The sequence below is a fragment of the Chelmon rostratus genome, chromosome 11 (assembly GCF_017976325.1).
Source record: "Chelmon rostratus isolate fCheRos1 chromosome 11, fCheRos1.pri, whole genome shotgun sequence".
Taxonomy (NCBI): domain Eukaryota; kingdom Metazoa; phylum Chordata; class Actinopteri; order Chaetodontiformes; family Chaetodontidae; genus Chelmon; species Chelmon rostratus.
Genome location: NC_055668.1, coordinates 12,835,911 through 12,855,929, shown reverse-complemented (window position 1 = coordinate 12,855,929; position 20,019 = coordinate 12,835,911). Strand labels below are relative to the sequence as shown.

At 41.4% G+C, this 20,019-nt stretch overlaps 3 protein-coding genes across 6 annotated transcripts; 2 read left to right on the top strand and 1 right to left on the bottom strand.

Moving 5' to 3' along the window:
• Nucleotides 1-769: 769 nt before the first annotated feature.
• On the bottom strand, nt 770-4,728 carry mettl18 (methyltransferase like 18). The gene is made up of 2 exons (XM_041947864.1): nt 4,333-4,728; nt 770-1,927 (listed from the first exon to the last, which is right to left on the bottom strand). The coding sequence occupies exons 1-2, from the start codon at nt 4,435-4,437 to the stop codon at nt 959-961; spliced, it is 1,074 nt and encodes a 357-aa protein (XP_041803798.1). The 5' UTR covers nt 4,438-4,728; the 3' UTR covers nt 770-958.
• Nucleotides 4,729-4,811: 83 nt separating this feature from the next.
• zdhhc16a (zinc finger DHHC-type palmitoyltransferase 16a) lies at nt 4,812-11,007 on the top strand. 3 transcript variants are annotated; one of them, XM_041947412.1, is made up of 11 exons: nt 4,812-4,946; nt 6,006-6,263; nt 6,345-6,539; nt 6,632-6,720; nt 7,255-7,283; nt 7,372-7,505; nt 7,677-7,760; nt 7,849-7,934; nt 9,946-10,069; nt 10,200-10,270; nt 10,385-11,007. In XM_041947412.1, the coding sequence occupies exons 2-11, from the start codon at nt 6,030-6,032 to the stop codon at nt 10,485-10,487; spliced, it is 1,149 nt and encodes a 382-aa protein (XP_041803346.1). In that variant the 5' UTR covers nt 4,812-4,946; nt 6,006-6,029; the 3' UTR covers nt 10,488-11,007. The 3 variants fall into 3 exon arrangements, with proteins under 3 accessions (XP_041803346.1, XP_041803344.1, XP_041803345.1); XM_041947410.1 differs by lacking the exon at nt 4,812-4,946 and adding an exon at nt 4,983-5,503; XM_041947411.1 differs by lacking the exons at nt 4,812-4,946; nt 7,677-7,760 and adding an exon at nt 4,984-5,503.
• A 1,897-nt stretch (nt 11,008-12,904) lies between these two features.
• On the top strand, nt 12,905-19,566 carry ubtd1a (ubiquitin domain containing 1a). Of its 2 annotated transcripts, XM_041947877.1 has the most exons (5): nt 12,905-13,116; nt 13,553-13,639; nt 17,521-17,748; nt 18,271-18,456; nt 18,671-19,566. In XM_041947877.1, the coding sequence occupies exons 1-5, from the start codon at nt 13,065-13,067 to the stop codon at nt 18,883-18,885; spliced, it is 768 nt and encodes a 255-aa protein (XP_041803811.1). In that variant the 5' UTR covers nt 12,905-13,064; the 3' UTR covers nt 18,886-19,566. The 2 variants fall into 2 exon arrangements, with proteins under 2 accessions (XP_041803811.1, XP_041803812.1); XM_041947878.1 differs by lacking the exons at nt 12,905-13,116; nt 13,553-13,639 and adding an exon at nt 14,808-15,065.
• Nucleotides 19,567-20,019: the final 453 nt, after the last annotated feature.

The window sequence follows — 20,019 nt, the reverse complement described above, 5'->3', positions numbered from 1 at the left end:
TGACGGGGATACGATACTGTGTTCAGATGAACATGACAGTAGGTTAACAGGGTAAAAACCACAAGCCTGGGAAGTGCAGTATTTACAGTTTCATTGTTCAACGACCCTGTAAAAACCCTCTGATTTCCTCATCCTCTTTACCACATCACCTCATGTATGAGAAACTAGCCTGGACTTCATGCATACTTCCTCAGAAAAAGCCCTGTCAGATTAATTCAACTGATTTCCTTGATCTGGACAAAAGGGGGGAATCCACACGCTGTTGGAAAAAAAAATCTCAGCACAGTTCTCTTCTTGTACTTGGATGTGTATTTGCACATATTTCCTGGATGTATGTAGTCACTATAATGTGTCATGGCTTTTGCAAAGGAGCACACCCAGATTATGTAGTGAAGGTAAAAACCCACAAAATCACGAGGAGCCATTACGAGAATCAGAGGTACAGAGACCCCATAGAGTCCCACCATTGATGTGCAGTGACTCTAGACTCCACTTTCAAACTACATCCTTGGGCTGGCGGGATAAGTTGCAATTGACATTTTGTGCCGGACTTCAGAAACAAGCCTGGCTTTCATGCTGCTGTTTGAACACTGGGGAAATCACTCGCAAAGGTCACTGAGCCCATTTCCTTTCTTTCCTCCCCATGCATCTAAAGACCTGTAACAGCCCCTTTCAACTGCACTTCACTTACTGGCAGACACATTCAAATTTCTATATAGGAAGTGAAAGAAGGTGTAGGTAATCAAGGAGCAAACAGGAGATGAGACAGCATCTTTTATTACAGCTCTTCCTTATTTTTACCACCATATAACTTACAATCTTCATATGGAAGACTGAAAGGAAACCCTGATGTACTTACTTGCATCACAAACACTGTTCTTTTTTAACAGAGCAAAAGAGTCTCTGGCAGTTATTACATGAATCCCAGTGTTTTCAAATCCAGGGCCGCTTCACTTATTCAAGTGTCCTTTGCCGTTTTAAAACGCAGGACTACTACATGTCTCTGAAGTCCTTCTTCACCGTCCCACAGGTGATCCAAAGAGAATATACCCCTCTGCTCAACAAACGCCTCAAACAGGTGCAGCCCACCACCTACACCAAAGTAGTGGGATTTGGTGGCGAGGTAGACCAGCCCTCTTGGTGCCAGCAGCATGTGGAGGGTCTCGTGTAGCGCGGGGTAGTATGCAGTGTTGTAGATGGTCTCTGAGGTGAATATAATGTCATACTTGGGCTGTGGGTCCTCCTTTTTAACCAAAGCAAGAAATGTGCTCCAGTCACCAGAGAAAAAACGACACTTGGCTAGCAATGGCTGCTGGGATAGGTCTATGGCTCTTTTCTTAGGTGGTGGGTTGCCATCTTTTACCTCTTGTGTCCCTTTGGCCTTCATTTTACGACCATCCTCTTCCTGTATTTTTCCCTTGCTCCTCCCTTCTTTGTCATCTTCACTGTCTCCTTCATCATCCTCTTGGCAGTTTAATATTACATTTGGCACTGTGAGTTGTTCGATAACTGTACTGTTATAATCTTGGAAGTGGACCTGCCTGGCTCCTCTCTTCAGAGCCAATATCCCCAACAGCCCCGCACCACAGCCCAAATCCAAAACCGCCTTCCCCCCAAAGGTCTCTCCATCTTTCTCAATCAGCTCCAGAAGGTCGTAAGTACACTCCCACACCTTCAGCCCTCCTTCGTACACCCCAGAGATGAGATCAGACCTCTGCTCCGCAGTGCGAGAAAGAATTTCCTCCCTGTCCTCTCTCTCCGAGGCCGTCCTTTCGAAAACTGTCTCGTTGAGAAAGTGAAGAGGAGGAAGAGTTCCTATGGTAACCGTTTCAGCGACAGCATCCATGAGGGCGAACTCTGGGTCAGATAGTGGAGGGTGCTCTTTGGCCTCTTTTACTGGCTCAGCTGGTTTGGTGTTACCCTCAGTCTGAAAAATAAAAATCAGTATGAATGGTTAGGGAACAAATTAATTCCCTCAGCTACATACCTATGTTTGACTTCACTTGTTAAAGTGGCAACCTCGTAGATTTCAGTCCTGGCTGATTTGGTGGTCCGCGTAGTTACTGGTGGATGCGGTTTAATTCTACAGGTAACAAAATTGTGGAAGCAGCAAAACAATCTATTTCCGTTTTAATAAAGAAGTTTAATGATCAACCTTTTTTCATCATTCTGTCAACAACAGTGATCTGATGTGATGCTGCACACTGCACAAGTCTGCTGTAAGTAGTGCACATTGAAAGGAGCTTGTTAAGCTGTAGGTGTGCAGCTCTTCATCAAACAGCTCACTGTGGCTGCTCCTTTTTGTTCCATTACTCCCTGCAATATATCAAACTGATCCGCTGTCCAAAAATGCCAAAAATGATGGTTGTGACCACCTGGTACCACGTCATAGGTCGACTCATGTTTCGCCAGTTAAATGCTGCAGCAGTGGGAAATGTTTTGTTTGCATTAGCAGTAACCTAATGTCTTTATTTTTTTTAATGTCAGGACCAACACCAAGTTCATACTGTAAATATCTAAATGTTGTAATACTTTCATCAGTGGGCTGTAAATTCAATCCCAATAGTGCTACCTAATTCAGTGATACACAGTGATTTAACAAATATTTGTTTAAATGAAAATCTTAGAGATTATCACTTTAAATACCAATGGTTTGAGGCACATTTAGCTGTACAGAAATGAATCAGTGTACCTAGAGGCTACCACTAGAAATGATGATGGTGGTCGGATTTGGATCTACATAGTAACTTCCTACAAATTGTAGGTGTCATGAATATGCTGTTCTGTGTGCTGTAAGTGTTTTGGTAAAAAAAAAAGACAACTGTTTATGTTTTATCAAAACTCAATATTAAAGCCGTTACCAAACATACGCCAACATCTGACTAATGTACTGCCTTACTTCTCATCCTTAGCTTACTTTGAATTTTTACTAACCAATAGATAACTAAGGGGAAAATGGGTTAAAACTGGGTCACAAAGTGACATCTGCTGCGGAAATTAATGTTGTGTGGTCAAATGAAGCAGGCGCTGTTATTATAGGATGGAGGATAGGATGTTTGATTGAATGTTAATTAGTTTAAAACCATGCCACAGACCGTCTACATATCAATTACACGATGCTCAGTAAACAAAGACTAAAATACTGTTTGGCGGGCTGATGATCTTGGACATGAGACTGTTACATATCGGCCATGTGATTCACTGTGTGACTGAAACACTATTTGCAAATTGGATTGTTTGGTCACACTGTAGTCACACCCACCAGAGCACAAATGTGTACTTAAAAGTGCCTGGTGACGCCTGCCTCAGAACTTTGGTGTTTGACAATAACCACTCACACAGTCCACTATTAGTATGAACTTGTATGATTTCCGCTACGAATTTTTCTTGACCTGCTTCTGCCCTGTGACGTCAAAGTTTGTGGGCAAGCCAACCCATGCTCTCTAGCGGATGCACATCTAACAGAAGAATTCACACTGTAAATAGGGATGGAATTACTCAGCCAGTGGAAATTACTCAATTAAATAATCCAAGTATTAATTCATGTAATGTGCGTGTATTGGTGAGGGGATGCGTCCCTGCCCTTTTCCTCTGTGTGCCATTTGAAGGACAACTTTTGCTCTCTCTGCTGTAGCAGAAGACAGGTCTATTTTCATAGTTCGTAAAATCCATACTATTCTACCCTTTAATGTATTGTAAACTCTGGTCTGTAAAATGAAATATCTAAAAAGATCAATTATTTTCCATTATGATGGGTAGACTCCACATTAATAAATATGAATTGAAAATAACAGACACCCACCGATTCAAGAATCACTTTTCTCCCTTAGGGGTGTTTCACTCACACACCAGCCAGTCCGGAAAGTGTACTGAGTCATGAATCAGTTTCTCTTGTTTGATGAGTTTAGCAGTTTTTTTTTTTTTGTCATATCAATTCCTTTATTGTTACAATTCTTCTTCAGTTTATTAAAGAGATTTCTTTAGTAATCTGTTTAATGAACTGTTTAACTCCTTAAATCTAAGCCTACTTATGCAGAAATTAATAAGTGATGAAGACCACGAAGTGCTGTAGGAAGTGGACCTTGAGTGAAGATTTTTTTTTAATAAGAATGAACTTTCACTTGAAGTTATCTCTGTATAGTTTTACTGTTTTGCGCTCTTTGCTTTCATGCAGCTAGGATTTTTGCATTGCTATAGCTGTGAATGTAATGTTGATGTTGTACAGTCATCAAGTTAGAGTGCAGTTCTTCCTAGTCCAAATCAAGTTCTTTGAGTACTTTGAGTACGTTAACTTGACCTAGAACAAATTATTTGTTAGCTAATGTTACTTACAGACTTAGCAGCATTGTCTTTCTTTCTGTTTTGCAATTCACTTCCATCAACGCCTTCCGGGTTTGTTGTTTGTGCTGGAACATCGAAGTTGAAACAAAATGACATGATGACGGACAACACCACACGCAGCTGTCTTGAGGTTGAAAAGTTAGTATCCCCTCTAACTACAGGATGCACATGGCAAGCAAGTCTAGCTTAGCAGAGCCGCTGCGTGGAAGAACTGCAAGTCCCAGAATTCTGAGGACCATAGTCGCCAACTTGTTGCCTTTCTATCAATTAAGTAACAGTTACAAGTATGTACAAGTAAGATTAGGTTTAGAGGAATATAAAATTGGAAATTTAAGCACATTAATGTAACTTTCGAGGGAATCCTAACCGACCATGTCTGAACTGTTGTAATTAGTTCCGGACTCAGACAACCATGGTGCCATTCGCCGCCGTTATTGCGCATGCGCACTCAGTCCGGATCAGGATTCAGATCTGTTAACTGTCACAGAAGATCTCTGATCCTGCTTTTCTGCTGCTGATATGTGGCAATAATTCCGTTTTTGCCCACCTTTTGACAATGCCGACGGGAAGGGTGATTTCGGCAGGTTTCTTGCCCTTGTAGAACAGTGAGTATGCCCTAAATTAAATCTGAAATATTATTACATATGAAAACGCAGCGCACAGCGTCGGGCTTTTGAATAGGAAAACACTGAATGACATCCAAACAAAAGGGATTTGGAAGCATTAGGATTGTATTAGACTGTCAAAACAAATGAAATGTTCGGGTTTTCATAAGGCGACAGTTTAGTTAACTTGCCTCGTAATGGTCGGCGAATAGCCTGACATTACCTGATGGGGTGAATCTAAATACTGCTGCTGACAGAAGTCTGCTCCAGTCCAGACCACTGCCCCTCACACTTCAGGTAAAAACCTCCACCCAGACTCCACCCTGTCTGGAATGCAGCACAGCAAGGGTTGACGTTTAGCATATGTCTTAAGCAGCCAGCTCTTTTTGACACTCGTTTATATTTCTGCTTTACTCACCAACGGATGCTCTTGCAAGTGTAGAAATTGCGGCCGCAGCGGGTGAAGTTGAAGTGTTAGTTGGCACAGATTGATGTGGCGAGTTATAGAGTCAGCTGCCAAAACATCTAACATGACTGGCTCCCAAATTCAGCGTTGGGTAAGTTTGATATAATGCACTGGATTAGATCTGAAATGATTAGTCGATCCACAGAAAATGAACAGGCAACTGCTCTGATAATCGATGAATTATTGGTTTGTTGTCACCTTTCAAGATAAAATACCAAACACTGTCTGTTTGCAACTTACAGTTTGTAAGGAAATGCTGCATTTCTGTGTTTAAGTGATAGTGAATTTAATACGAATGGTAGCTTTGGACTGTTTTTACATTAACATATTTTTGCATATTATAGACCAAACAATGAATTGATTTATCCAGAAAATATTTAGCAGATTTTGCTAAATTATGCTAACTATTTAGATCATGCAATATTAAAAATAGCTGTTGATTGCAGCCTTACACTGGATTGTCAGTCGAAATTACCTTCTCTTCCTTTTTGTTGTAGATGGATGTATTATACATGCAATTGGGGTTACAACTTGTTACAGCTATTTTTAGCTGTGAGGGTCTATTGTTCATTATTTCTTTATTGCCTTTGAAGGTGCGTTCCTATCACAGATGCAGGATGCGGTGGTGTCCCAACTCAGTGCTCCACCTGCTGCGCTGTGTGCGGTTACGGGCGTGTACCAGGAGAGGAAAGAGCAGACTGCCTTTGTGGATTAGGGAAATATGGGCTTACGTGAGCGTGCTGGTGCAGTCTCTTTACTTTAACTCCCTCACGGACTCGGATGTGGTTTTTGACTCAATCTTTGAGCCAGTGTTTTGGACTGTGGATTATGTCACCCGCTGGTTTGGCACGGTGAGTGTTTGTTTGTTTTCTGTAACTAGTCAGACGGAGTTTATGAGTTTTTCTTTGAAGAAAGCTCTCTATTTCTGGCAGGTGTTTGTTTTTCTTGTGGTGACGCTGACCAGCTCCATCGTGGTGATAGCCTATCTGGTCCTCCTGCCTCTGATCCTCAACACTTACTCCCCTCCGTGGATTGCTTGGCACGTATGTTATGGACATTGGAACCTCATCATGATAGCTTTCCATTACTACAAGGCCACCAAGACCTCCCCTGGGTACCCCCCTACAGTAAGATGTCAGCTACACTTTTCTGCAGTACCACAAATAACTTTACTAATCTAGACTTTAGTAGTGCAACACAAATGTCTTCTTTTAATCAGGAAAAAAATGACAGTCCATTTGTGGCAGTCTGCAAAAAATGCATCATGCCCAAACCAGCAAGAACACACCACTGTGGTATCTGTAACAGGTGAGTCAAAGTTGTTTTTCCTCTGTACTTCTGTAATAGCCACCTGGTTTGTGATTGGAGTATCAGGTGTTTTGCTGCCTGTCTATTTGGACTGTCTATATGTTATGACCACCAAAGCTAAGTTGTTGAGGTAGTAAAAATGCTTAGTGCTGTAGAATTTCAAACTTTGGACATCCTAACACAGTTAATGATGGTTAGTAAAAGAGCTGTCCTTAACTACATAAATTCTTAATTAACCTGTAGGATTCCTTTTTTTATCATACATTTGTTTCTCCAGTATTGCTACTCCCTGCAGATGAAAACAGATGATTTTGATGTTAGAGATGTGACTATTAATTTGGTTTATTTCTAGACATAAAATACCTACCTGAATAAAATGTCTTGGTCGACCAAGACCCTGTCATATGTTTAGTGGAATATAATGGACTTACAGTGGGCCGGTCTGGTTTTTGGTGGCAGGCTGTTGGGTGCCTGTTAACCTTGAATAGTTGTTTGTATAAGTATCAGACTGAATATTTTGCTTTTCCTTTGCAGTTGCATTCTGAAGATGGACCATCATTGTCGTATCCTTTTCTGTTTACGTGAAATAGAATCAGAAATGACAGTGTGACTGTGAAGAAATGGTGCTTTTCCTTAATGTCAGCATCTCAGCCTGGTTGAATAACTGCGTGGGTCACTTTAACCACCGTTACTTCTTCTCTTTCTGCCTCTTCATGACCTTGGGCTGTGTCTACTGTAGCATCAGTGGCAGAAACTTGTTCCTGGGTGCATACAATGCTCTTGAGGTGAGACTCTCAAGCTGCTGTATTATACTACTGCTGGCCTGCTTGTTAGGTTTTGTCTCTTATGTTTCCTCAATGCTTGGTGTCTCTTGGCGGGGCTTAACTGTTTCTGACTGACACTGCCTTGTTTCTGTCTTTAACACTTGGGTTCGTGTTTGCGGGCTGTTCCATTAGCGCTTTAAGCATTTGGACATGGACAAGCCAGGTGTACCAGTAACAGGGATGGGACTACTTATAGGGCTTCTCCCCCCAGGCCAGGTATAGTTTCAAAAGTATGCATGCAATGACATGCTTAAGCTTATGTGTATTTATTATCTGTTATTTATATAATATTTGCTCTTTTTAGACCAGCTATCAGACACCTGCACCACCATACACCTTTAAGGATAAGATGATTCATAAGAGCATCATCTACATGTGGGTGCTGACCAGGTAAGAAATGCATTTCATGTTGTCACTTGTCATATGTACAACCATGCCAGCCGGTTCAAAGCAGGTTTTGCATATGTAGCGTGTTCACACTAGAAAAGTGACAAAATTAAGTATGCTCACAGTTAAGAGTATGCATACACTTTTTGAATGTGCTGTTGATGGACACTATTGTCCCTCAATGCAATGCACAAAGGAAAGTAAGGAGCGTACACCTGCAAAAATAACAAATTGTGGTAAAACTGCTCCAAGAAGAGGAACAAAAAAAGTCATAGTTATCCAAGGAGGGATGAATATAGGGCAACTAGACTTGGTTGTAAATACTAGGAAAGGTTTCACCTCTCATCCAAGGGGCTTCTTCAGTTCTAACTAACTGGTGGGGAGTCCCAGGCATATAACCTCAGTGGGGTTGTTATCAAGGTCATTGAAGCCACCTGGTTTGTTAGTGCTCCTGGCAGGCATTAGATTCATTAGAGTCACCTGAGGCCAAGTGTAAATGACAGGTGTGGGAGCTGGCACGAGGCCCAATGTGAATAGATGTTAAATATCCTTGGAAGGAGTTCAGGCATCTGTCCTCTCTGCCCATGTAGAGGTTAGCCACAGTGGGAGATACCGGTGAGCCCATGGCAGAGCCATACTTCTGTCTGTAAACCCCCCTGTTGTACTGGAAATAGTTGGTGTTCAGACAGAGGTACAGCAGTTTGCAAATCTGATCTGGCTGAGGTTGGTTTTATTGTTATGGTTGTTGTCTTGTAGCATTTTTTTTCCTTATGGTTTCCTCCACCTCCATAGTTAGGATGCATGTTAACAATGCAGTCACATCATGAGACATTGTAGTTTCATCTGGGTCCAGTTTCAATCCTTGAACCTTGTTTACAAAGTCCATAGATTTTTGAATATGAGGCGTGTTGCCAAATGAGGGGGCTAATGTGGTAGATGTGTTTTGAAATGTTTAAAGTAACTAAGTTGATGTTGCTGATAAGGGGCCTGAGGGGGGTTCCTTCTTCGAAGATCTTGGGGTCTTGGTACAGGCCGGGGATGGCTTCTCCAGGATGCAGACAATGGTATTGTTTACAGTGATGGTATTTCTTTCTCTAGCTGCAGACATTCTGTTGTCTTTTTCTTCACCTCAGCGTTACATATGTAAGTTTCACTCAGTGGCGTGGTGACCCTGCTGTGCTAGGACCACTGTGCATCTGCTGTCAGGATGGTGACGTTCAGATCCTTACTCAGTGTCACTGTCCTGCATGGTGAGGTTGGAAGGGAACGTCTTTGTATTGGAAAAGGTGGTCGATAACTTCAACCTGAGATATTCTGCCTCAGTTCCTGTTAAGCTATTTTTCCTTATGACTGATTCTATTGCTGTGATATATCGGTGATTCTATTGGTAAAAGCTGTGGTGTGATGGCACAGTTCAACCATATTCAAACCTCTTCTGGTTTGATCTGGTTGGGTAAGGTCCCTGTCTAACAGGTTCTTCACCAGTCTGTTGTGTATTTCATCCAGTGTGGAATTATCTTTTGCCTCCAGGTCAGTTGTTCTGGGAAAACTGGAGGTTTTGGAATTTCCGTGTCTGTCTTTCCCTGCTTTTGGTGTTGAGATAGTTGTGTTCTCAATTAAATCAGTGACCTTCTCTGAGACTGCATCAGACAGATGTGATTTCAGTATCTGGAGTAAATTGTCAGCCTCTTTATTCAAAGCTTCAGTGATGTAATGGACCTGTCTCACTGCTTCATTCAGTATCTGGTTCTGTGTCTTCTCTAAGCTTATTCCAACTCTGTAGCCTTTTATTGTAGAACCTAGACGTAGGCTGTTTGGTGTAAGTCTGTTATGTCGGCATCTCAGGGTTAAACAGCAGGTGGTTTTTGTAGTCTGCAATTTTCCTGGCTGGCCTTCCATATCACTGTGTACTATAATTTATATGACATGAGCTGTCAGTATAGAATTGGGACATGGTGGCTGTCTTCTATTATCTTGGCTGCGGGTCAAACAAAATGTGTTTTGTGTTTTTTAGCACAGTGGGAGTGGCTCTGGGAGCCCTGACTCTTTGGCACGCCGTTCTCATCTCCAGAGGAGAGACCAGCATAGAGAGACACATTAACAGCAAAGAAACAAAGCGAATGGCAAAACGAGGAAAGGTGAGCATGTTAAATATTTCAAATGGAATAATTAAAGTTGTGATAAATTAAGGGAGATTATGATGAAACTCTCAATTAAATGACAGTTGCCTTTTAATTGGTCCCTTTTCTTCTTTAATGGCTCTGCCAGGTGTACAGAAACCCTTATAACTATGGCAGGCTGAATAACTGGAAAGTCTTCTTTGGCGTGGAGAAGAAAAGGTGTGGTTCTCTGATGTTCAGAATGATTTTCTGTTAAGGCAACTTTTATCATATATGATCAAAGCTGCCTTGCACTTCTGGTAATCCCTGTTTTCTTTTATGTTTTGTCTCTAGTCACTGGGTGACACGCGTTCTCCTTCCCTCTGGACACACCCCACATGGCAATGGTTTGACATGGGATGTCTTCCCAGTTAAAAAGGACTTAATACCTGTATGACGGACTACTGAGGCATACATGTAGCCTAATTTCTGCAACATTTGCTGTGGCCAACCTGCTCTGGTCATTTGATCTGGTTGGCTGAGAGGATCCAAGCATGGTGGCTCCGTACAGCTAAAGAAATGGGGTCATATCAACCTCCAATACCTCAAAAACGTGGTGTGACATTGCTCATGCTTCGACAGTCTACATTTTGGATGGTTTGTTCTCTGCTGGGTTTTAGTTAGTATTAAAAACAGGTCTTACTTGACTCTGAGCTAATAATGGGTTTGATATTTTTATAAATCACATGTACTGACTGACATATTATTGGACTGAAGTTCCTTTAGAATAACATTTTTTTAAGTAATCTATCTCTGCTAGTTCTGAAAAAACTCTAAAATTTGGGACATAATTGTCCCTCCCAACGCCTCAACCTCACTATTCCAGCTGCACACTCCAGTCCAATATTAGCATTTGAAATGAACTTTCATGGAAAACAGCAGTACAGTGGTAATGTTATTATTTATCTGTATTTTGTACCTGTTAAGTTAATAAATCTTTATAAATTGTTTTTTTTAAACAATTGCTCACACTGAGTATTCATTTATTACTAAAGATGCACATCGCAGATACATGCACAGATTGCATTTTTTTTAACTCAGACTCTTTTTGAAAGGTATAAATGTTCACTCTTCTTATTTCACTGTCAATTATGGTATTCAGTGTTTTTGCCCCAGGGTCACTTTACAATACTGAGCAGCTCCAGTGTTACGTCACTGTGTTGTTTACGCAGACAGACCCAGAGACATGTTGCTTGTAGGGGAGGATTAACTGAAATGCCTACCAGATTTGATCTGCAGATTCATATGATTATGTTACATCAGAACTAAGCAGCTGCGATAGTGGAAATGCACAAAGATGAAAGCAAATGACCTAGAGGAGACACAAAAGTTGTCCCTCTAGTTTGAGAAAAATCTGGCTTACATGAAAGTATTCCAGGGGCCTGAAGTTCATTTTTGCATTTAATGCCTTTGATAAGCAGACTATTAAAAAATGGATGTGATTTTGTCAGTTAAAAGAGTGAATGCGGTTGAAAGGGGGTGTCTGATAAAGACAGAAGAGATTAAGGCATAGTAACAGTTTTCAGGCTGTTTTTCATCCAGCCACTGCTCATCAGACCCTCCCACTCTGTCTAAAACAGGCTACACACACACACACACACACACACACATATACCTGCCAATATTCTGTCTTCCAGCAGATGTCAGTGCTCAACATGTCAGGGTTTGGTCAGAAGCTGTGAATTATAATAGGAGAATAAAAGTCATTGATCATAATAAGGAAACAACATAATTTCAATAGTAGTATTCTGATTGCATACTTTAATTTATTTTGACCATTTCCAGTTGGTGCTTTGGTCCGTTGGTGTTTTACACTATTTCGATTTTAATGCTTCAAGATTTCTGTTACTAACTAGAAAAGTATTTCACCAAACACACTTCAGAACTTCTAAACTTCGACCAAATGCAAATGGTAGTCCTACTATGAGATTCCTGAAGCTATTTATATTGTGAGGTGTTTTTGTTTTTACCCTTACCTGCATGTACTATAAATACACGTAGACAATGGATAGGCTTTATACATAAAGTTAATTATAGTTTGTCAGCATTAAACAGATGGGATTTCTCTCATACTGGGATGCAAATGTACATTTGAACATAAACAAGTTCACTTTATTTAAGCGACATACAAAATAATCTTCTTGAACTGACATATTTTCAGTGTATCAGGCTGTTTAAATAGCTAAATAATAACTGTTTGAGACGTGTCACTCAACATTTGCATTTTTTTAAGAAAACTACCCAATTTGCAGTTTTACTGCAAATGTCACATTAAATAAATAATAAAAAAGGCTGAACTGCACGTTGGCTGTGGGCAAGCGTCAGATGACATGTATAGTACTAACAAAACAACATAAACTTCCGCTTTCCTTTCAGATTAAAACCCTATTAACGTATGCAAATAATGACATTTTATTTGTATCGCACCTTTCATACAAGAATTGCAGTTCAAAGTGCTTTACAACTAATACATCACATTACACCACGAACTTGACTTAAAAATGTATGTATTATGTGCATTTCTTGGACAATATTGCAGTTATGTTGTTTCTCATCGCATCGTAATGTTCTGAAACTGGAATTGTTAATTATTTCCAATCTGCCGTTTTATTCTGGAGGGATCATTTCTCAGTTTCCGCTCTTATTCTACTGAGCTTGACGCAGGGTCCACCAATTGATCTAAGATGCGCATGCGTGCAGACTGATAAGGATTTAATTCTAGATCAGCGCAAACGGCTTGTACGGGTGAGCTCCATCCATTATGATTCTGGGGGAACACGGATATTGAGTGCAGGTTTTTGGGGAGAAGCTGCTGAGATTTCCCGGAGGCTCTGCAGGGCCAGACTGTTCTCCAGCCCGCCAGCCCTGCACGGACACGCTGCTCCCAGCCTGTGTCTGTCAACCTGCTGACTCGCATCTTCTGCTGATCATCGCGACAGGATCCAGTGATAACTTCACTTGGGAGCAAGTTCGGATGTGGCAAGCAAACTGCAGACGGATGCATAATTTAGCAGACTGGATTTCCGGTAGGCAAAATGAATCACAGCATTAAAAAAAAAAGATATAGCAAAAGGCCTGTTACTAATAAGACTGCAAATGAATCAAATCCCGTTGGAGGTATAAATTACAAACAGGCAACATAAATGTGATAGATAACATGTATTTTTTAATATGTGAATGGAAAATCAGAGCGATGGTGGCATGAGGTTCAGGCGCGTGTCCCCGTCAGCTGGCAGTACACGTGACGTAAACATCGCAGCTCGTCTGACCTCACAGGAACAAGGAGTGCTGAGCTGTCATTATTCCCTGATCATGCTTTTCATTTATGGCACATAATTTGACACCATCGTTAACTGTTTGTCTGTCCGACACGATCATTTGCATGTTAAAGCATTCGGACCTGAATATGTGTTGAATGTGTGGATAGACTGATGATTTTTCTCCTTGGTGTGGAATGTATAGGGACAGTGATGGGAGGCTGTGTGGGGAGGAGTAGGATGGATGGACAAGGGAGTGCCAGAAGCTCGACAAGGAGCAAAAAACGTGGAGGTAAGAAGCTGGAACCCACTGGACTGTATGTTGGACTGGATTTAGCAGAAGTACTTTAAGCATCAGCCATGGTGTTCTTAAACCAGAAACTGGAAATAAAGCATTTTTTATACACTTATTTTTGCATGCTGAGTGAGTGTAAACTGTGCGTGTGTGTGTGTGCTGTTACAAATGAGATGACTGTGGCAATAAATCAGACATGTAAATATATCAGGAAACATTGTAAGGACCAGTACAACAGTGATTTTCACCATGTTACTCGCTGCACAGGACAGTGCAACGGGATGTACATACATATATAGCACGAGTCAGATGAAGCCTTAACAATTCATGCATTTATGATAATATGCAGGTTGGAGGCCTCGCTACATCCCTGTTGCATGCACGTCATTCTCTGTCTGGGAGCTTACTGTCTCAGGCGTCAAGGCTTAGTCATGTGTCTAATCTGTGCTGGGGACCTGCCCTGACAGGACAGTGTTTTATATAAACACCGGTCAATCCATTCCTTGCGGAAAAAAGGCAGCTGTGCGCTCAGCTGGGTTGTCATGCATTATGTATTGAGCAGCAGCCTGCGCGGAGAGTTTTCATATTAGTTCGGCCTACTTGGTGCATGATTTGCCTTGTGTCGACCTGCTGCGAAATACATTTACATGGGCAGAGAGAGAGGAGGTTTACCTGCAAGACAGGCTTCTCAGATCATGCCCGTACACTAGACGTAGACATACTGCTTCTGTGAGGTGCAAACGCAAAAGGCTTTTGTGATGAAGTGCCTGAGTGTTAGTCGTGGAAAATGCAGTATCCAAGAGACAGATTTGCGTTCATTCATATAAATAGCATAGCCTCTGTCAAGAAAAACAATCACCTGTGGGAGGCAGTTCACAGAAGTACGGTAGCTTCTCCTTCAAACAGACTGACAAGGGTTTATTGTCTGTTAATAGGTTTAGCATGTTGCCTTTGGGTATTCCTGTCCTGTCTCTAAATAGAGCTGATAGGATTAAGCCACTTGTGTAAAGAAGTTACCTCCTACCTTGGACACTCAACTTACTCTCCCTCTAAACTGAAACTCATTCCATGAATTGATCTTGTGGTATTTTGGGGTTGTACAGGGTTTGTTATTAGAAGGGATATAAGTGGAGGGATTGTTGTCACTTTTAAGCAACTGGGGAAGTGTCACGACTGTTAACTGAGCTCTCAGTCTGAGTCTGCACATCGTGGCAAAGTAGAGCAAGTGGTTGTCAATTGTTGCAGCGAGCTGGTTGGACACAGCAGGTCAGTCCTCTTCCTCGGGGTCGGCATCTGGAGCTTGTTAATGCAGACTTTAAACTGAGCGGTCAAACCTCAGACAGAACAGCTATGGGAGTACCAAACTCCAGAGAATACAACTACCATCACGCTCCAAACACACCCTTTAGGATTTTGCTGAAGAGTAAGTAAAGATTTTTATGCAGGATGAGAGAAATATTTTCATATTTTCATGTTTTTGCCGCTCACTGTGTTGTGCCATAATTTGTCTCCAAGGGTTTCGTGTATTGAACTCAAGATTGTCTGTTCTGTTAATGCTGTTGTTATTGTGTCAAGGTGCGTTTGTATAACAATGCGTACAGAAAATGAGAAGGGACAAATGACGAGCATTAAGTAAAATGGCTAAAAAAATGCATGAAAAACAAATAGCAAGAGGTCAAAACAATATAATTGATAGCATTTATGTTTCTGCCCCTTACTGAGACCCCTGCATTCATGGAGAGGTTCACTGATGATGGAGTTGTGAGACTGATTTAATTCAGTTAGGGTTGCAATGCTCATATTTAGTTAATGTGTTTTCCAGCAGTGCTGTTTTTCATGTACCATGCTAAATACTATTTAGCACTATTACTGCTAATGATGCTTTTTAAGTTAGTATTGTGTATAGAAATGCAGGATTGGTAATGGCCCCAAAAATACCACTTTCATTGACATAACAGAAACTGAATCAGTAGGTAGTTTTTCCATCCACTAGGAATGCTTAGGCTCGAGGAAAAAAACAACTTGATCCACTGGCTTCAATTGAAATGTCTAAGCTTAGGTTCCAGGTAGCTGCCGTAGGCTTACAGCTGACGACACGCTGTCAGAGCTGATCTCTGAGGACACGCGCTCTCCACTGCTCCCAGTCAGTCAGCCTCGCTGACTCTCTACAGCAGCAAAGTGGGTAAAACATTCCCCATGTCATGCAGGTTGTTGTCACTGATTACATTCGCCTCATTCTAGTGAGCAACAAACCAAACCCACCTACGGTCATGTTGTGTTCTAGTAAAAACCTAAGAATGCCTTTTGGGTTTTGGTCTCTGACTGTGTTTCAGGATGCTCAGGCTTGACAGTTGTTTTTCTGCAGCTGTTGTGTGCACGCTTCTTAGATTCATTTGTCATGACAACAGATCAGGAAGACCTTGCAATTATCTCAGTGTACCTTCCTGTCAGTCAGGTTGCTTGTTAGGATTCCAGACGACCATAATATTTGCATTCGTTTGGCTGCCAGGTTAACAGCAACGTTGCAGCTGCCTGTCCACGGGAACAAAAGAAGATAAGAAAGTTTAAAAGCCATGTTTGTGCAAGGGAAGCAACATAATGTCACAGACCCTGGATCAGGGCAAAACTGGCTATATTTTTTATAGTAGTTACCTCCTTCAGAGTCAGCTATATTGTAATTATGGATTTGGATATTTAAACTTATGCATAAAATGTAAATTATAAAATGCGTTCTTCATGCATATGCAGGTATAATGTCATGGTATCACATTCATCATTATTTTGTGGTCTGCATTTTTAATAGAAAATCACATCAATCTGTGCATATTGTATGATGGGATGGCACCTCATGTCCAACTTAGTAAACAGTAAACACGGACATTTGTTCTTGGTATGAGACATTTTGCATTAGATATAAGACAGAAAAATGTTGTACATTTCAGGAACACGATCATGTGATAATGAATTTGTTGAAGCTATGTGTTTGTTTTTCCATGCGCTCGTAGTTTAGACTTCATCACAGAGTGTTTTTGCTGGCTTCCACTGGCCAAAGAGTGCTCATCTCTCCTCCCAATGCCTTATGGGATAGGAGCAGATAAATCCTGTTATGTGGAACCTGATTACTGCCCATAATCCACTGGTGTGTGTGTGCGTGTGTGTGTGTTTGTGTGTGCCTGTCAGTACACATGTATGTGTTACTAGCCACTGCAGTAATCCACAACACTAAAAATAATCACTTTGATTTTCCTCCCTCGGTGAATCAAATGGACTTTCTTGGTATGCTGGTAAAGCGGATGTATACATGCGATTGTGGAAAGTATAAAATTAATCAAATTGGCTTTACTTTAGTTCTATATCGCAGATGAAATTGTGTTGAGTGTCATAGTTGCAAGGGGGTGAAGACGTGTGCATTTTCAAGACCTGTTACCAAATCTATTTATCAGATGCTGACTTAAGATGAGCCGTTTTGTCTTTGTCTGACCTCACTGGTGTTTACGTGACCAAGTGAACATAAAGTTACAACAGTAAGTTATAACAGTAAAGTTAGAGAAGGTTTGCCAGAAGTGGCTCTACTTTGGGCAGTATATTAGTAACACATTTGAATTACACAACGGGTTGTGACCTAAGCTGACCAGTCTACACACTAAGTAGGTTTCTCAGATCTTCACTACCAGATACTTGGTTTTACTGCCTTATAATCCCCTTTAGCTTCAGCCATTATATCATTAGGATAAACTAACTGCAAAAAGTTACTGCAAATGTAGCTCCTGGCACCCTTTGAAAAAGTTGTTTACATGACCGTCGAGCAGAGCATTGCCCTGATGTTTCTGAGGTCAGTCTTAAGATCAGATTGAACACGGCCTTCTCTTTTCTGTCAGGACGCAACGAGCCCCTCAAGAAGGAGCGTCCAAAGTGGAAGAGCGAGTACCCGATGACGGAGGGCCAGCTGAGGAGTAAGAGGGATGAGTTTTGGGACACGGCTCCGGCCTTTGATGGACGGAAAGAGATCTGGGATGCACTCAGAGCAGCAGCGCTGGCTGCAGAGTGCAATGACCTGGAGCTAGCACAGGCTATAGTGGATGGAGCCTGCATCACTCTACCGCACGGTATGAAAACACCCGCATGCACTTAAGCGCACGCACGTGCCCTCTCTCAGATATGTAAATGTGCTTCATTCAGCTTTCAGTTGTAAGCTGTAGATGTCGTAAAAGTTCCAGCACAAATACATCACTCACTGTAATAATTCTCAAAATGTCAAAGGACAGTTTGCAGAATCCCATGCATCAGTTGTTCAGAGATTACTGCTGTAATAGTTACATAATAGTCGCAGTGCTGCGTGACCACTGTGAACGGATTGGTGCACAGAAAGCCCTGACAGAGTTACTCCCTGTCCGCACAAATTTACTGCACCTGCTGTTGTTTTAGCTATTTTACCAGTTTGAGGACACTGGTGTTGTTCATGTAAATGTGATGCAAGTAAATGCTATGTACATATGAACGCCTCTGGTTTATTCACAATGGTTGGGAGCAGAGAAGGTCGATGTGTATCAGGGTTATAGTTTTTGCTGTTCTTGATAGAAAGGTTGTTGGAAAACTGTGGTTTATCTAGGTCATGTCTCCCTCCGCAGGCTCTCTCACAGAGAGTTATGATGAACTGGGCAACCGCTACCAGCTCCCAGCCTACACTTTAGCCCCGCCTGTCAACCTCATCACTGAAACGTGCAGTGAGAGCAAGGTTTCTGAATCCACACAAAAACAAGCTCAGGCCCCTCCGTGCAGACAAGAGTTCCAGCTGCGGGTGCGATTGTCGACAGGTAAGAATCACTCAGGATGACCTGCAATGTAAGTAGAATATGACATTTAACTCGAAAGAACAACATGTTATGCAGCTCTCCCCTTGCATATGACATTTCATGGCATCTTGTCTCATCTAGGCTGGAGACCGATGTATAATTCATGGCTTTTTAGTGTCTCACAGCTCGTTCCGAAATCTGTGTCAACTCTGTTTATGCCTGGTGGTTTTCTCAGGGAAGGATGTGCGTCTGACAGCCAGCATGGCGGACTCCATCGCTGAGCTCAAGAAGCAGTTGGAAGAGCAGGAAGAAATAGACGTGACCCGCCAGAGGTGGTTCTTTTCCGGGAAGCTCCTGACTGACAAGACCCGTCTGCAAGATGCCAAGATCCAGAAGGACTTTGTCGTCCAAGTGATTGTGAATATGAACCCTCCGGTCATAGCTAACTGAGGAGTGAGACAGAGGGCTGTGGAGTGAAGAAAATATGAAGGACGTGCCAGAGAGGGGTGCAGGAGTGGGAGTAGGGCTTGAAATCATTTTCCTGTTGGTATTGCAGTGGAATTTTGTGTACATTTTTTATAAGATATTGCTTTTATATTGCTCCTTTTTGTATTTTTTCCTTTTTCCAAATGAAGTAAGAATACTGAAAAGCACTGAAACACTTTAGATGAAGAGTAGAGTCCTAACATGCACATCCCAGTGTCTGTCTGTCTGTCTGTCTGTCTGTCAGTGTGGACATCAACTCACAGCTCTATTGTTTACACGGCTCCCCTCCTTGTCATGTGTGTTACTTGTGCTTATTGATAAACTGAATATGGGGAACCGGATAAGGAAAATCCATTCTTTGTCTTTCTCTCTCTTTTTTTTTTTTTTTAAAGATTTCTGTCATGCTGTATGAGAAGTAGTTTAAGGATGGCAAAAAACTGTAGGGAAAAAGGAAAATGTAAATATCAGTTTCCATATGTGTTGTTTAGTCATGTAACTGTGCACACTACGTTTTCAATTCACTGTATATTCATAATGAAGACACGGAATGTAATGATGGCACCTTTCTGAAAGGTAATAAGAGATAATTAGACCTGTTTTTTATTTCATCACTCAGAACATGATACAGCAGTCTTCTGTACAATATGATGCTCACTGTACTTGAATAACTAATCAATAAATATTGTAAATTTAAAGTAATTCTCTGCTTTCCTCATTCTTAAGCACCACAAGTCTCTATAAATATATTTTTGCTTAATTTTGACTTTTTTTTCTAGTAACATGTTGTCTACTGACATCTCTTCAGTTTACTAGAAATCCTTCAAATGACAGAACTATGAAGGAAAAATAGGACCTGCTCACAGCTCACAACAAAATAAAACCCCTTAAAGTCCTGTTTTAAGTGCATACAGGACACAGTAAAATAATGTATATGTTTGACTAAACAAAGGCCAAATCAAGGTCCATTTGTTGCATTTTCAGGAGCTTTCAGCTATATCATACACCATGTTAATCAGTTTGCTTGACATGGATATGGATCTCTCAGTATCTAACTAAACAATCCAAATTCAAGGTCCACTTGCATTTTCCGGTGCTTTT

Bases quoted from the DNA above. Each gene is read 5' to 3' on its own strand.
- mettl18 (XM_041947864.1), bottom strand. From the start codon at position 4,437: ATGTCATTTTGTTTCAACTTCGATGTTCCAGCACAAACAACAAACCCG. The intron at 1,928-4,332 runs GTAAGTAACATT...TTTATTTTTCAG, and splicing joins AAGACAATGCTGCTAAGTCT to ACTGAGGGTAACACCAAACC.
- ubtd1a (XM_041947877.1), top strand. From the start codon at position 13,065: ATGTGGCAAGCAAACTGCAGACGGATGCATAATTTAGCAGACTGGATT. The intron at 13,117-13,552 runs GTAGGCAAAATG...TGGAATGTATAG, and splicing joins TTTAGCAGACTGGATTTCCG to GGACAGTGATGGGAGGCTGT. The intron at 17,749-18,270 runs GTATGAAAACAC...CTCCCTCCGCAG, and splicing joins CTGCATCACTCTACCGCACG to GCTCTCTCACAGAGAGTTAT.
- zdhhc16a (XM_041947410.1), top strand. From the start codon at position 5,438: ATGTGGCGAGTTATAGAGTCAGCTGCCAAAACATCTAACATGACTGGC. The intron at 7,506-7,676 runs GTGAGACTCTCA...CTGTTCCATTAG, and splicing joins GTGCATACAATGCTCTTGAG to CGCTTTAAGCATTTGGACAT. The intron at 10,271-10,384 runs GTGTGGTTCTCT...TTTTGTCTCTAG, and splicing joins TTTGGCGTGGAGAAGAAAAG to TCACTGGGTGACACGCGTTC.